We start from the raw sequence: 15,277 nt of genomic DNA, 5'->3' as shown, positions 1-15,277 counted from the left end.
TTTAATAAATTATCTGTAGTATTTATTTTTTGATTATTAATACTTTGTACTAAATCTTGCTCTTTTTCTCTTGTCAAACTTCTAGGTTGGAAATGAGGTGCTGATATATCATTTGGGAATTTTGAATCTGATTTCTTTAGAGTGTCAATTTTTGTATTTAATATTTCCATATGTTGAGATATCGTATGTAGAATTTGATTTGTATAATTATTTTGTTGATAAACCTTTTTAATATCTTCTAGGTTTATTGAATTATTTGTACTTGATTCAACTTCTCTTCCTTTTTTAAAAGGTGAGGCTATAATTTCTCCTTGTCCTATATTAATTTTTACTTCTTGTAATGGGGGGTGAATTGAAGTTAATATTTGATCGTCTTTTAATTTCCATTTTTTATATAAATTAGTTTGAACATTTATTTGAGAAGTATTATAAACATCATTAATTCCTATTTTTGAAATGTAAAATGATAACCAGGTAAAGAAAGGAAAATCAAATTTTCTTTTTTCTAATTCCTCTTTCCATTCTAGTATTAATTTTTCTTTATATTTTGATTCTAATTGAAAAAACCAAATTCTTTTTTCAGTATTTTCTTCATTATCAAAATCTTCTTGTAAATATTTATGATTTACTTTATATGGTTTACTTATAACATTTATTTCTCCTTTCATTTGAGAATGGGTCGGGGAATAATCTGATTGATTTTGATTTATAACTTCTGGAACAGGAGTTTTATACTTGAAAGTTGAAGTATTTTCAAATTCATTTCCTTGTAGATGAATATCTAATATGACTGAATTCAAAATGTGTGGATCTGTTAAGTCTATTGAAAAATTTGGAGCACAGTTAAAATATATTGGTCCATTACAAACATTTGTTTGAATCATTGATAATAAAGAAGGTTTATATCTTTTTATTCTAGTATCTCTTAATGCTAAATATATTGGAGCATCAACTCCTAGATGGAATAAAGGTTTTACAGCAATCTGTATTAAACCTATATGAATATATCGATATTCTTTTCTTAAATATTTTTGAATTGTGCTATGATTTAATAGTTGAATTGATTGATATTCTTCTTGAAGTGATATGGTTTCTTCATGAGTTTTAACTGATAAAGCAGTTTTGAAATCTAAAGGGCCTATTCTATAAATATGTTCTATTTTTTCTTCTGGAATAGTCCAATCTGAATTATTTATAGGCATATGATATTCATGACTTTGTATTACATTATCTCGTTTTGAATTTGATCCTATTTTTAATTGTCTAAAAAATGCAGCCATGTTTATTATTTTAATTAAATTTTTACCTAGACGGGAACAACCGAGCACTATGCCTGGAACATCCTTTTCTGGACTTACCAACGGACTAACAAGGCCTCAAGTCTTACCAACGTTTTCAGTAAAAGTTTAATAAAATAAATGATCATAAATGCATGAAATAGATAATTTAAATAGAGACTAAATTCAAAGTTAGAAAATGTAAAGACGAAGTCTAAATATGCTTATGCAAATAAGGGTGTGGCTCTGATACCACTTCTACCCAGGACTTTGCAATTAATCATATACGTTAACTAGAAGCAAATATTGTAGGGACTTAGAATGTAATAAACATAAATAGTTGGACTTACTTTTGATTGTTGAGTGCCTAACGGAAGCTTGTAATGAATTCCAACCTTGAAGACTTTATTGTAATGATGAAATCCACTTCTACAAAGACTTTGGAGTACAATGGTTATTTAGAGTGAGTGGGAATAGTAGGAGAACTTCGGAGTGAGTGGTAATCGTAGGAAAACTAAGACAAGTCTATTACAACTTCTGATATTTCTTCGCCGATGCCTGTCTTCTGAATCTTGAATCTATTTATAGAGGCTCGATTCTGCATTTCATTTGAATTTTGCTTTCATTTGTGGTGGCCGACATTCTTTTTCAAAAGTCGTTTGGATTTTGTCCACCGATGGGATCATCAAAAGGATCAAAAGTAGATTCGGATGATCCTGCTGGCTCCTCTATTTTGTCTTCTTCTTTTGGCTTTTGTAAATAATTCAAATATTCTTTCAGCATCTCGGGGTTCTGCATAATTTGCTTTATCAAAAAGTTACTGGCTGTTTCTTCGGATGCCATTTCCGTCACTTTTTCTTTGTCTCTTTTTGGAGTGACTGGTGTAGTGGGTGGAATGATTGTTGACTGTCTTGTCTCCTTTTGAGTAGTGGTAGTAGCTGTCCACTTTAATTTGTCTCCAGTGGTCAGGAATCTGATCACATTAGTTTGATCGCCAAATTCTTGATTGAATCCAGTCCACCATTTTATTTTGAATTCTCTTACCAATGACATTGGCAGAGGTTTTTCCAATACAAGCAAAACAATTACAACAAGAAATAATAGAATTAAAATTAAAAGATTTAGAAATAGAATCAAAATTAACATTAATAGATAATAATCAACCTTCAACCTCTAATACTAAAACAAACGAAATATCAATAGCAGAAAACCCAATAAAAGAAGACCAGTATATAAATACTATAGAAAAAATGACTTTTCAAAAATGGTTTGCACTAGTTACCATTACAGTAGAAGATTTCAAAGAAACCTTTGTAGCTCTAATAGATAGTGGAGCTGATACAAGTTGTATAAAAGAAGGAATAATTCCCACAAAATATTGTGAAAGAACAAAAGAAAAACTAATGGCAGCAAATGGAGAAGATTTAGAAGTAAAATATAAATTTACCAAAGGATCAATATGTAATAATGAATATTGTATTAGACATAATTTCATAATTGTAAACAATATAAATCATGATGTAATATTAGGTACACCTTTTTTAATTCAAATATATCCATTTCTAGTAAGTCATGAAGGAATTTCAGTAAATATAATGGGAAAAATTATTACCTTCAAATTTCTAACTCCAATAAGACAGAAAGAATTACAAACATTACAAACATCTTCAATATATAAAACAATAAATACCATCACTAAAGTACAACAACAAATAAACTATATTAAAGAAGAAAAAGCTTATTTAAAAATTGAAGAACAAATAAATGATATTAAAATACAAAAAAGAATATCAGAACTAGAAGAATTATTTCAAAAAGAAATTTGTGCAGATATTCCTAATGCTTTTTGGGATAGAAAACAACACATGATAGAATTGCCCTATGAAAAAGACTTTGAAGAAAAAAACATTCCAACAAAAGCCAGACCAATACAAATGAACTCTGAGTTATTAGAATTTTGTAAGAAGGAAATAAAAATATTAATAGATAAAGAATTAATAACACCTTCAAAATCACCTTGGAGTTGTGCTGCATTTTATGTAATGAATCAAGCTGAAAAAGAAAGAGGAGTTCCAAGATTAGTAATAAATTATAAACCTTTAAATAAAGTATTACAATGGATTAGATATCCTATTCCTAATAAAAGAGATTTACTCAATAGATTATTTAATGCCAAGATATTTTCAAAGTTTGATATGAAATCTGGATATTGGCAAATAATAATAAATCCAAAAGATAGATATAAAACAGCATTTACAACACCTTTTGGACATTATGAATGGAAAGTTATGCCCAAGTCCTCCAGATATTCAATATGAAGAAAGATCAAAATTTAGAACGACTAAATATGACGGAGATTCAATATATGAATGGAATATCGATGGTAAAGCTGAATATGAAGTATTAAATAATTTACAAGAAATGGGAATGGCTAGATTAGCTTATAAAATTAAAAATATTCAAGAAAGAAATATTGCAACTTTACTAGTTTCAGGATTTACTGGACAATTAAAGAATTGGTGGGATAATGCTTTAACATTACAAGATAAATTATCAATACTAGATCATACTCAAGAAATAGAAGATGATCAAGGAAATATTCAAATACAATCAGATGCTGCAGAATTTTTAATTGTAACAATAGTTATGTATTTTATAGGAAATCCAAAAGAGGAATTAAATTCTAATAAAACATTTTTAACAAATTTAAGATGTCCAACTTTATCAGATTTTAGATGGTATAAAGATATGTTCTTAACAAATGTATTAAGAAGACCAGATTGTAATGCTTCATTCTGGAAAGAAAGATTCATAACTGGATTACCAAGCTTATTTTCACAAAGAATAATGGATAATTTACAAAAGGAAATGGGAACAGATGTCATTTCATTCGAAAATATTACTTTTGGACAATTATTTGCTTTTGTGAAAAAAGAAGGATTAATGTTATGTTCAGAATTAAGATTACAAATAAAATATGGATCAAAACAGAAAGAAGTAGGATCATTCTGTGATGCATTTGGAATTAAAAGAATTAAATCACCATCAGCATACAAAAAGAAAGTTAAAAAATACTCTAAGAAAACAAGGTATAAAAACTCTAAAGAAAATGAACCAACTAAAAAGAGAAAATTTATTAAAAAGAAAATTGTTTGTTATAAATGTGGAAGAATAGGACATAAAGCAAATAAATGTAAACTAAAAGAAAAAATAAATGAAATTTGTGTAAACGAAGAAGAGATAAAAAATAAATTAATAAATTTATTAATAAATGAAAAAGAACAAAATATAGAAGATGATTATTTAGATGATATTTCCAGTTCAGACAGTGAAGAAGATTGTAATTGTACTCCAAAATATATCAATGTAATAACTAAAAAAGAAGATAAAGAATTTTTACTAGATATAATAGAAAAAATTGACGATCCAATAGCTAAAAAAGAATATTTGGAAAGATTAAAAAGCTTAATTATTCAAGAAGATAAAATGCCAAAGATAATAGAACCTTTTAGCATATCAAAATTAATAGATAAATATCAAAATATAAATGTAATGAAGAAAGAAACTACTAAAGATCTTCAATCAGAAATTAATAATCTTAAAATACAAGTAAAACAATTACAACAAGAAATAATAGAATTAAAATTAAAAGATTTAGAAATAGAATCAAAATTAACATTAATAAATAATAATCAACCTTCAACCTCTAATACCAAAACAGACGAAATATCAATAGCAGAAAACCCAGTAAAAGAAGACCAATATATAAATATTATAGAAAGAATGATTTTTCAAAAATGGTTTGCATTAGTAACTATTACAGTAGAAGATTTCAAAGAAACATTTGTAGCTCTTATAGATAGTGGAGCTGATACAAGTTGTATTAAGGAAGGAATAATTCCCACTAAATATTGTGAAAGAACAAAAGAAAAACTAATGGCAGCAAATGGACAAGATTTAGAAGTAAAATATAAATTTACAAAAGGTTCAATATGTAATAATGAATATTGTATTAAACATAATTTCATAATTGTAAACAATATAAATCATGATGTAATATTAGGTACACCCTTTTTAATTCAAATATATCCATTTGTAGTAAGTCATGAAGGAATTTCAGTAAATATAATGGGAAAAATTATTACCTTCAAATTTTTAACTCCAATAAGACAGAAAGAACTACAAACCTTACAAACATCTTCAATATATAAAACAATAAATACCATTACTAAAGTACAACAACAAATAAATTATATTAAAGAAGAAAAATCTTATTTAAAAATTGAAGAACAATTAAATGATATTAAAATACAAAAAAGAATATCAGAATTAGAAGAATTATTTCAAAAAGAAATTTGTGCAGATATTCCTAATGCTTTTTGGGATAGAAAACAACATATGATAGAATTACCTTATGAAAAGGACTTTGAAGAAAAGAATATTCCAACAAAAGCTAGACCAATACAGATGAATTCTGAATTACTAGAATTTTGTAAGAAGGAAATAAAAATATTAATAGAAAAAGGATTAATAACACCTTCAAAATCACCTTGGAGTTGTGCTGCATTTTATGTCATGAATCAAGCTGAAAAAGAAAGATGAGTTCCAAGATTAGTAATAAATTATAAACCTTTAAATAAAGTATTACAATGGATTAGATATCCTATTCCTAATAAAAAAGATTTGCTCAATAGATTATTCAATGCAAAAATATTTTCCAAATTTGATATGAAATCAGGATATTGGCAAATAATAATAGACCCAAAAGATAGATACAAAACAGCATTTACAACACCTTTTGGACATTATGAATGGAAAGTTATGCCATTTGGATTAAAAAATGCACCATCAGAATTTCAAAATATAATGAATGATATTTTCAATCCTTACAGCTCATTCAGTATAGTATACATAGATGATGTATTAATATTTTCAGAATCAATAGAACAACATTTCAAACATTTAAGTATATTTTTAAAAGTAGTCAAGAAAAATGGATTAGTTGTTTCCGCCCCAAAAATGAAATTATTTCAAACTAAAGTAAGATTTTTAGGACATAATATATATCAAGGAACAATAAAACCAATTAATAGAGCTTTAGAATTTGCTACTAAATTTCCAGATGAAATAAAAGATAAAACTCAATTACAAAGATTTCTAGGATGCTTAAATTATATAGCAGATTTCAAAGTTTTTTGAAATTTTAATAAAATTTCATGGTATCGTGGTAATAAATTAAAGTGGTATCTTGCTAAATAAACACATTAGACCAAATAATAGAAGAAAATTCTACTGAAGAATTAGAATCTGTAGTTAGATTTTGTAATGCATTAGATATTTTATTTAATAAATTATCTGTAGTATTTATTTTTTGATTATTAATACTTTGTACTAAATCTTGCTCTTTTTCTCTTGTCAAACTTCTAGGTTGGAAATGAGGTGCTGATATATCATTTGGGAATTTTGAATCTGATTTCTTTAGAGTGTCAATTTTTGTATTTAATATTTCCATATGTTGAGATATCGTATGTAGAATTTGATTTGTATAATTATTTTGTTGATAAACCTTTTTAATATCTTCTAGGTTTATTGAATTATTTGTACTTGATTCAACTTCTCTTCCTTTTTTAAAAGGTGAGGCTATAATTTCTCCTTGTCCTATATTAATTTTTACTTCTTGTAATGGGGGGTGAATTGAAGTTAATATTTGATCGTCTTTTAATTTCCATTTTTTATATAAATTAGTTTGAACATTTATTTGAGAAGTATTATAAACATCATTAATTCCTATTTTTGAAATGTAAAATGATAACCAGGTAAAGAAAGGAAAATCAAATTTTCTTTTTTCTAATTCCTCTTTCCATTCTAGTATTAATTTTTCTTTATATTTTGATTCTAATTGAAAAAACCAAATTCTTTTTTCAGTATTTTCTTCATTATCAAAATCTTCTTGTAAATATTTATGATTTACTTTATATGGTTTACTTATAACATTTATTTCTCCTTTCATTTGAGAATGGGTCGGGGAATAATCTGATTGATTTTGATTTATAACTTCTGGAACAGGAGTTTTATACTTGAAAGTTGAAGTATTTTCAAATTCATTTCCTTGTAGATGAATATCTAATATGACTGAATTCAAAATGTGTGGATCTGTTAAGTCTATTGAAAAATTTGGAGCACAGTTAAAATATATTGGTCCATTACAAACATTTGTTTGAATCATTGATAATAAAGAAGGTTTATATCTTTTTATTCTAGTATCTCTTAATGCTAAATATATTGGAGCATCAACTCCTAGATGGAATAAAGGTTTTACAGCAATCTGTATTAAACCTATATGAATATATCGATATTCTTTTCTTAAATATTTTTGAATTGTGCTATGATTTAATAGTTGAATTGATTGATATTCTTCTTGAAGTGATATGGTTTCTTCATGAGTTTTAACTGATAAAGCAGTTTTGAAATCTAAAGGGCCTATTCTATAAATATGTTCTATTTTTTCTTCTGGAATAGTCCAATCTGAATTATTTATAGGCATATGATATTCATGACTTTGTATTACATTATCTCGTTTTGAATTTGATCCTATTTTTAATTGTCTAAAAAATGCAGCCATGTTTATTATTTTAATTAAATTTTTACCTAGACGGGAACAACCGAGCACTATGCCTGGAACATCCTTTTCTGGACTTACCAACGGACTAACAAGGCCTCAAGTCTTACCAACGTTTTCAGTAAAAGTTTAATAAAATAAATGATCATAAATGCATGAAATAGATAATTTAAATAGAGACTAAATTCAAAGTTAGAAAATGTAAAGACGAAGTCTAAATATGCTTATGCAAATAAGGGTGTGGCTCTGATACCACTTCTACCCAGGACTTTGCAATTAATCATATACGTTAACTAGAAGCAAATATTGTAGGGACTTAGAATGTAATAAACATAAATAGTTGGACTTACTTTTGATTGTTGAGTGCCTAACGGAAGCTTGTAATGAATTCCAACCTTGAAGACTTTATTGTAATGATGAAATCCACTTCTACAAAGACTTTGGAGTACAATGGTTATTTAGAGTGAGTGGGAATAGTAGGAGAACTTCGGAGTGAGTGGTAATCGTAGGAAAACTAAGACAAGTCTATTACAACTTCTGATATTTCTTCGCCGATGCCTGTCTTCTGAATCTTGAATCTATTTATAGAGGCTCGATTCTGCATTTCATTTGAATTTTGCTTTCATTTGTGGTGGCCGACATTCTTTTTCAAAAGTCGTTTGGATTTTGTCCACCGATGGGATCATCAAAAGGATCAAAAGTAGATTCGGATGATCCTGCTGGCTCCTCTATTTTGTCTTCTTCTTTTGGCTTTTGTAAATAATTCAAATATTCTTTCAGCATCTCGGGGTTCTGCATAATTTGCTTTATCAAAAAGTTACTGGCTGTTTCTTCGGATGCCATTTCCGTCACTTTTTCTTTGTCTCTTTTTGGAGTGACTGGTGTAGTGGGTGGAATGATTGTTGACTGTCTTGTCTCCTTTTGAGTAGTGGTAGTAGCTGTCCACTTTAATTTGTCTCCAGTGGTCAGGAATCTGATCACATTAGTTTGATCGCCAAATTCTTGATTGAATCCAGTCCACCATTTTATTTTGAATTCTCTTACCAATGACATTGGCAGAGGTTTTTCCAATACAAGCAAAACAATTACAACAAGAAATAATAGAATTAAAATTAAAAGATTTAGAAATAGAATCAAAATTAACATTAATAGATAATAATCAACCTTCAACCTCTAATACTAAAACAAACGAAATATCAATAGCAGAAAACCCAATAAAAGAAGACCAGTATATAAATACTATAGAAAAAATGACTTTTCAAAAATGGTTTGCACTAGTTACCATTACAGTAGAAGATTTCAAAGAAACCTTTGTAGCTCTAATAGATAGTGGAGCTGATACAAGTTGTATAAAAGAAGGAATAATTCCCACAAAATATTGTGAAAGAACAAAAGAAAAACTAATGGCAGCAAATGGAGAAGATTTAGAAGTAAAATATAAATTTACCAAAGGATCAATATGTAATAATGAATATTGTATTAGACATAATTTCATAATTGTAAACAATATAAATCATGATGTAATATTAGGTACACCTTTTTTAATTCAAATATATCCATTTCTAGTAAGTCATGAAGGAATTTCAGTAAATATAATGGGAAAAATTATTACCTTCAAATTTCTAACTCCAATAAGACAGAAAGAATTACAAACATTACAAACATCTTCAATATATAAAACAATAAATACCATCACTAAAGTACAACAACAAATAAACTATATTAAAGAAGAAAAAGCTTATTTAAAAATTGAAGAACAAATAAATGATATTAAAATACAAAAAAGAATATCAGAACTAGAAGAATTATTTCAAAAAGAAATTTGTGCAGATATTCCTAATGCTTTTTGGGATAGAAAACAACATATGATAGAATTACCTTATGAAAAGGACTTTGAAGAAAAGAATATTCCAACAAAAGCTAGACCAATACAGATGAATTCTGAATTACTAGAATTTTGTAAGAAGGAAATAAAAATATTAATAGAAAAAGGATTAATAACACCTTCAAAATCACCTTGGAGTTGTGCTGCATTTTATGTCATGAATCAAGCTGAAAAAGAAAGAGGAGTTCCAAGATTAGTAATAAATTATAAACCTTTAAATAAAGTATTACAATGGATTAGATATCCTATTCCTAATAAAAGAGATTTGCTCAATAGATTATTCAATGCAAAAATATTTTCCAAATTTGATATGAAATCAGGATATTGGCAAATAATAATAGACCCAAAAGATAGATACAAAACAGCATTTACAACACCTTTTGGACATTATGAATGAAAAGTTATGCCATGAGTCTTACTCCTGTTTCTCAAAATAGATTTCAACTATTATCAGATTTTCCAGCATTGACTTATAGTCAAGCTGCTACTCCAATTGCTTCTCAAATTAGACCCATTCAACAATTAGCAAAATCCCCAGAAAAATCTCAAGGAAATACTTATTTCACAAAGCCATTTACTCAACATATTACTTTAACCAGATTCCAAGAAATACCCATATACTCTTCTCTTCATCAAGTTACTCAAAGGATCTTTCCTCCAAAATGCTATTGGCAACCAGATGACCCTTCAAAAAATCTAGACTATTATGAATTAATCCCTACAGATACTCAATCTGTAGAGATTTACCCCATTCCAGATAAAAAGAATCCAAACATTATTAGTCATTCCAAGTGTATTATAAAGAAAGTTTGTTCTCCTGGAGAATGGACTTCTCTTTATTCGAAAAAATCATTTTCAGTGAATTTCATTCCAGATGGATTCACATACCAAGATTACAAAATGGCATGGTATCGTGCTTTCCTTTTTAGACCATTCAATCATTCCTGGTTTTTTACATTCAAAGAAAGTTGCAACAAAGAATTTCCAATTTGGTTCAACCACTGGTGGAAATGGTTAACACTTTATTACAAGTAGATGCAATGGTTGAAGACCTAAATAAATGAAGGCCTAAAAATCATTTCAAGACTTGAAGGCTGGTAACTGGTAGAGGTGCTCTAAATATAGGCCAAAAAGTTACAGAATAAAAGTACAATCTATCAATCCTTTAAATACGTATTATACAGTTCCTTCTAAATTCACTACTGTCATGTAAACATTTCCGTTGAATGCGACTATTAGTTTCTTGTATTACATAAAAAATGTGGAGTAACTCAGCCAACTGGATGGTTGAATTGTACTGCTAAAATTTCTTGGTTAAAATTAAAAGTTGGACCAAAAATTGGGTTGGACTACACCTCTTTATGATGCCCAATTGAACCACATAATTTTTTGTTAACTGGTTAACACTAAAAACCTATATAAATTTCCAAAAAATCTGAAAACTGGTCATAATCACCGCTAACAAACATAGTATAGATAGCAAAAAGATAATACACAGCAAACAAGCAGCCAAGGGAGCAATCCATGATGAGGAGTTTATAGTTTACTGGCAAGATTTTCAACCTATAGCAATCCAAAACTCAAAACATGCTCGATGCAGATAAAAGAGATCACATGGCATAGTATGCATAGCATTAAGAACCAAATCACCGTGACTAGTTAAAGACTCACAGTGATCAAACCAAGAGGGGAAGCAACTATTATGTCTGAGGAATAAAAATCAGCATATAACTTGATCTTCCTCCTGCCAATAAACAATCAAATGAAGAAATATTATTAGAAGCAAAACACCAAAGCTTAATAATCAGAATAATGAAGACACCTCAGGGCTTTTCCAAATCTTCAAGAACAACACGATTAATAAGGAACCAGAGCTTGAAAAGAATATGTGATTTCAAAACAGAACAAATTACTATTGTGCATCAGAGAAAGAATAAAGAAGTTATTTCACAGCTAAAAACTAGTATGCATGATTTCTTAATGGACTATACAATTCTTTTGGATTCATACATATAACAATAAATCCAACTTAACCCTCAAATTGTGCCTAATCACCATTTTGTCATTATCAACAATTCCCTAGCTCATCTTATGAAGAATCTCTTTTGACGTCTGCAGATTTTTTCCACTCATGAAAATGACCTTACTTCAATCAGAAGAACTAAAACTCACTACTTGGTAAATTTTTAAAGCAATATTACTAGGCCAATCGCTCTAAGCATGCACCAAGAGCCCTTTGGTGGTTAGTGGTTACTGGTAAATTAGGTCTGATGCCTGGATGTTGAAGTATTTTAGCCTGCCGAGGGGAATTGAGGGATGGAAGTTCCTGTCCCATCAACACCTCCACAAGCAATGTTGATAGGGAAGACTTTTCTTGAGAACCAGGAAGAAGCTTCTAACCAATATGTTAAAATAAAATAAAAGGAACCTTGTTATGCAATCATGTCCTGTTATATTAAACATTAAACAAACTCACACACTTCCCACAAAACATATCATGTGATGCTTAGACTGCAGAAAGTCACCGTCAGCTCTTTCCAAAAAAGAAATCTCTTGACAAAGTTCAAAACCTCCTTTTATTTGATGCTAACCCAGCCAATCATTTCAAACCATCTATTTCCTTGGTACTAAGAAACGACAAAGTCGATACTCCTAAAATGCAAGCCTTCCCAGTCAAAGACATTTAAAGAATATAATTTCATATAACTAAGTTCTGTCACAATGCCAAGGGTCATGGAGGGAACTGTGTTAGAGCATGAGTAGTCCGAATTTTCAAGGTTACTTAATCAACTGATTGCTATAGTTTTGGCAACTGGTCCAAATCAGTACATTATTAAATCATATACCATAAAATTGCACAATGGGATAAAAAGCATGAATTACTTTGCAGCCTTTAGATGTCCTCATCAAGTTAATGAAGAGTGACAACTTAGTACGAGAAAAAAGCTAAACATATGAAAACAAATGACTGTAATGTTAGACTTGGCTTAGTCACAACGGACAGCCAAAAGCCCAAATGATTTTATTTCTCCAAGAAATTACAATCAATATAAAAAAATACAAGCATTGCTCCATTCATCTTTTCAGAAAACACCCAATGAATGCGTAAGAATTGACATGCAATAGAAAAAGGAGCTCCCTAAAGAAGTCTGCTCAAACAGAGTCAAATAATTAAGAATCTCACACTAGTCAACAAGTCAAGATCAGATATTTTACCCCATATACTTGATGCCTATCATGAAATGATCATTGTTATTCCCACCAAACAATGACTGAAAGTCAGAAGGTTTAGAGGACTTCTTTCTTTTTGAGTTCTCAACATCCTCATCCTCCTCCTCACTTTCAACTCCTCCACTCCCAAACTCCTCAGTAAAGCGATCCATGTGTTCAATATTAACCTGGGGAATAGGACAATGCAGAAAATGCATTGAAGAGACTGTTCATTTTAATGACAATCAATAACTATAGCAACAGAAGACTGATTAACTCCACACAGATGACCTATGCAAATGCCCAAATAATGACGAGAAGCAAAGATTATAAGACATCATATTTGCAGCTACCACAGTCAATTTAGTCCCTTTAAGTTCTAAGCATCACAATTATCCAGACTCCACAAGAACTCGATTGGAGAACTTAGAATGCTCGTCTCCTCTTCTACTCAGTCCATGTAGAATCTACTGTTTAGTTGGAAAAGTGGAGATCCATAACCAGTCTAGGAGGACCATTTGCCAGTCTCCCGCGTGTCAGCATGAACATTACACCACACACATTCAAAAACACATTAAAATCTCCTTAATTTCTTCCCATGGAAGCAATAAGAAATATATGCCATCGTTGTTCCTACTTCTTGAGCATAGTTGAAATTTTTAGTCACAATCAGTAATTATCCTACAGAAGACTGGCTTTTCTTTTTGGTCACTAGCATGCGAATGCGCATCTTGAGATGCATTGCATTCTTTAGCCCAAGTCAATGGAAAGTCATATCTGGGCGTAAGACCATGTATGTGCTCCAGTCCATAAAGTATCACTGTCCATCAGGCAAGTTGTATTAAGTGCAGAAGACTGAAAAGTCATTGTCGACAACACAACAGATACATTTGAGTTTTCGATAAGAAGTTATGTAAGAATAGTGCTAAACAAGAAGATAACCAGCCTCAGTTGGCTCTTATGCACAAAAACTCATTGACCTTTCCTACGAGTGCTCTAGGACAGTGCAGCAATACCTTATGCTTTGAAGGGGTTAACTGGATCAACCTCTTTACTACCCAAAATGCAATGCTTGCTAAAGGCAAAAGGATCAAGACCTGAAAATTAAAACAAAAACAAGGGCAAAAGCTTATCTTCTGAAAGTGTCAACATTAAAGCAATTAAGAATCTTAAAAGTGTGCCCAGGACATCAAAACTAAAATGTATAAGAAAGTTGTCAGACACATAAAACAAATATGAAAGAAACTTTAAGCATTCTTCAATCCTCCCTTAATTTCAAACTTGAGTCAGTTGCTTCTGCGTCCTGTTAGTCTCTTTCCCAAGTGGATTTTCAGACATGTATAGTGTCTACAATGTAGGTATAAACTTCCGAGGTGAGAAAATTAACAGGAAGAAGTTCATTACATTAACCTAAATAAATCAGCTACAAGTGACCAAAAAAGTAGGGTAAATCTGTACGTCTTGTGGGTTAAGAGAGTAGCACATGATTGGTGAAAGATCTGGGCGATGAAACAGAGATGCCAAGTTGTCCATGCAGGCACCTCTGATCAATACTTTCTAATCTTTGGCACCATGGTTTTGGAACTCAAGAACAAGCTCTGCTCTATGATAATCACTTAACAAAGGCGTCAAGTAGTTCACGTGAAAAGAAAGGCAAACTTTCAGAATCTTTTCCCTTTTCAAATATCCATTCCCTTGGATCGGTCACTGTCTGTATCAGATATAAGAGGGTCCGAAAACTGCAGCACTTTTGAAATTCAAGGGCAAGGTAGCACCAAAGCAAATATTGACAAAACCAGAAAGCCTACGAAGTGAAGTTCAAATTTGCCAGGAGAAGGCACAGCTCTTTCTGACCTCAAGTCTACCTAACAATTACTAATAGATGGAGAAACTTGCGCATACATTAGGTTTACCAATTTATAGTAACTGTTCATTGAGCAAAAGATAGCCACTTAGATGAACAATAAATTGATTACATGACAAAGGGGGAAAAAGATCATAAGAACAACACCAGACTAGTAAGAACGGAATAGATAAACAGCCAATTCAGACAACCAGAATAAATAAACAGACGCATGGAAGAAAATTTTGTGCATAACCTTTCTTATGTGCAGAATTACACCTAGAGCAAGCACTATGAATACCTTAGGACGAGTAAACCCATGGTCCAGGAAACCATCACCATTGAGAATGCCCCCTTGTCCTTGAGCATCAGCCACTTTTGCATCATTTTTACTGATCAAAATCCTTGTTCTCAAAACATGATTTAACTGCATACCACTGTTT

The 15,277-nt window shown here is 30.1% G+C and overlaps 1 protein-coding gene across 7 annotated transcripts in view; it reads right to left on the bottom strand.

The window, feature by feature from the left end:
* Positions 1-15,277, bottom strand: part of LOC113715079 (protein NUCLEOLAR FACTOR 1-like) — a 48,829-nt gene that overhangs the window by 24,815 nt on the left and 8,737 nt on the right. For 4 of the 7 annotated variants that reach the window (XR_011822347.1, XR_011822349.1, XR_011822348.1 and 1 more), the window contains 5 exons: positions 15,136-15,261; positions 14,008-14,088; positions 12,998-13,179; positions 11,453-11,525; positions 1,628-3,329 (listed from right to left, as the gene is read on the bottom strand). Coding sequence is in view for 2 of the 7 variants with exons in the window: in XM_072068887.1 (XP_071924988.1) it covers positions 9,937-9,948; positions 11,453-11,525; positions 12,998-13,179; positions 14,008-14,088; positions 15,136-15,261 (474 nt within the window). In the remaining 5 variants the exon portion in view is untranslated. Of the gene's footprint in view, positions 1-1,627; positions 3,330-8,280; positions 9,949-11,452; positions 11,526-12,997; positions 13,180-14,007; positions 14,089-15,135; positions 15,262-15,277 lie in introns of those variants that run through there. The other 3 variants (XM_072068887.1, XR_011822350.1, XM_072068888.1) reach the window with 3 other exon arrangements.

The sequence above is a fragment of the Coffea arabica genome, chromosome 10c, assembly GCF_036785885.1.
Source record: "Coffea arabica cultivar ET-39 chromosome 10c, Coffea Arabica ET-39 HiFi, whole genome shotgun sequence".
In the NCBI taxonomy this organism is placed as follows: domain Eukaryota; kingdom Viridiplantae; phylum Streptophyta; class Magnoliopsida; order Gentianales; family Rubiaceae; genus Coffea; species Coffea arabica.
This window is presented reverse-complemented; position numbering and strand designations above follow the sequence as displayed.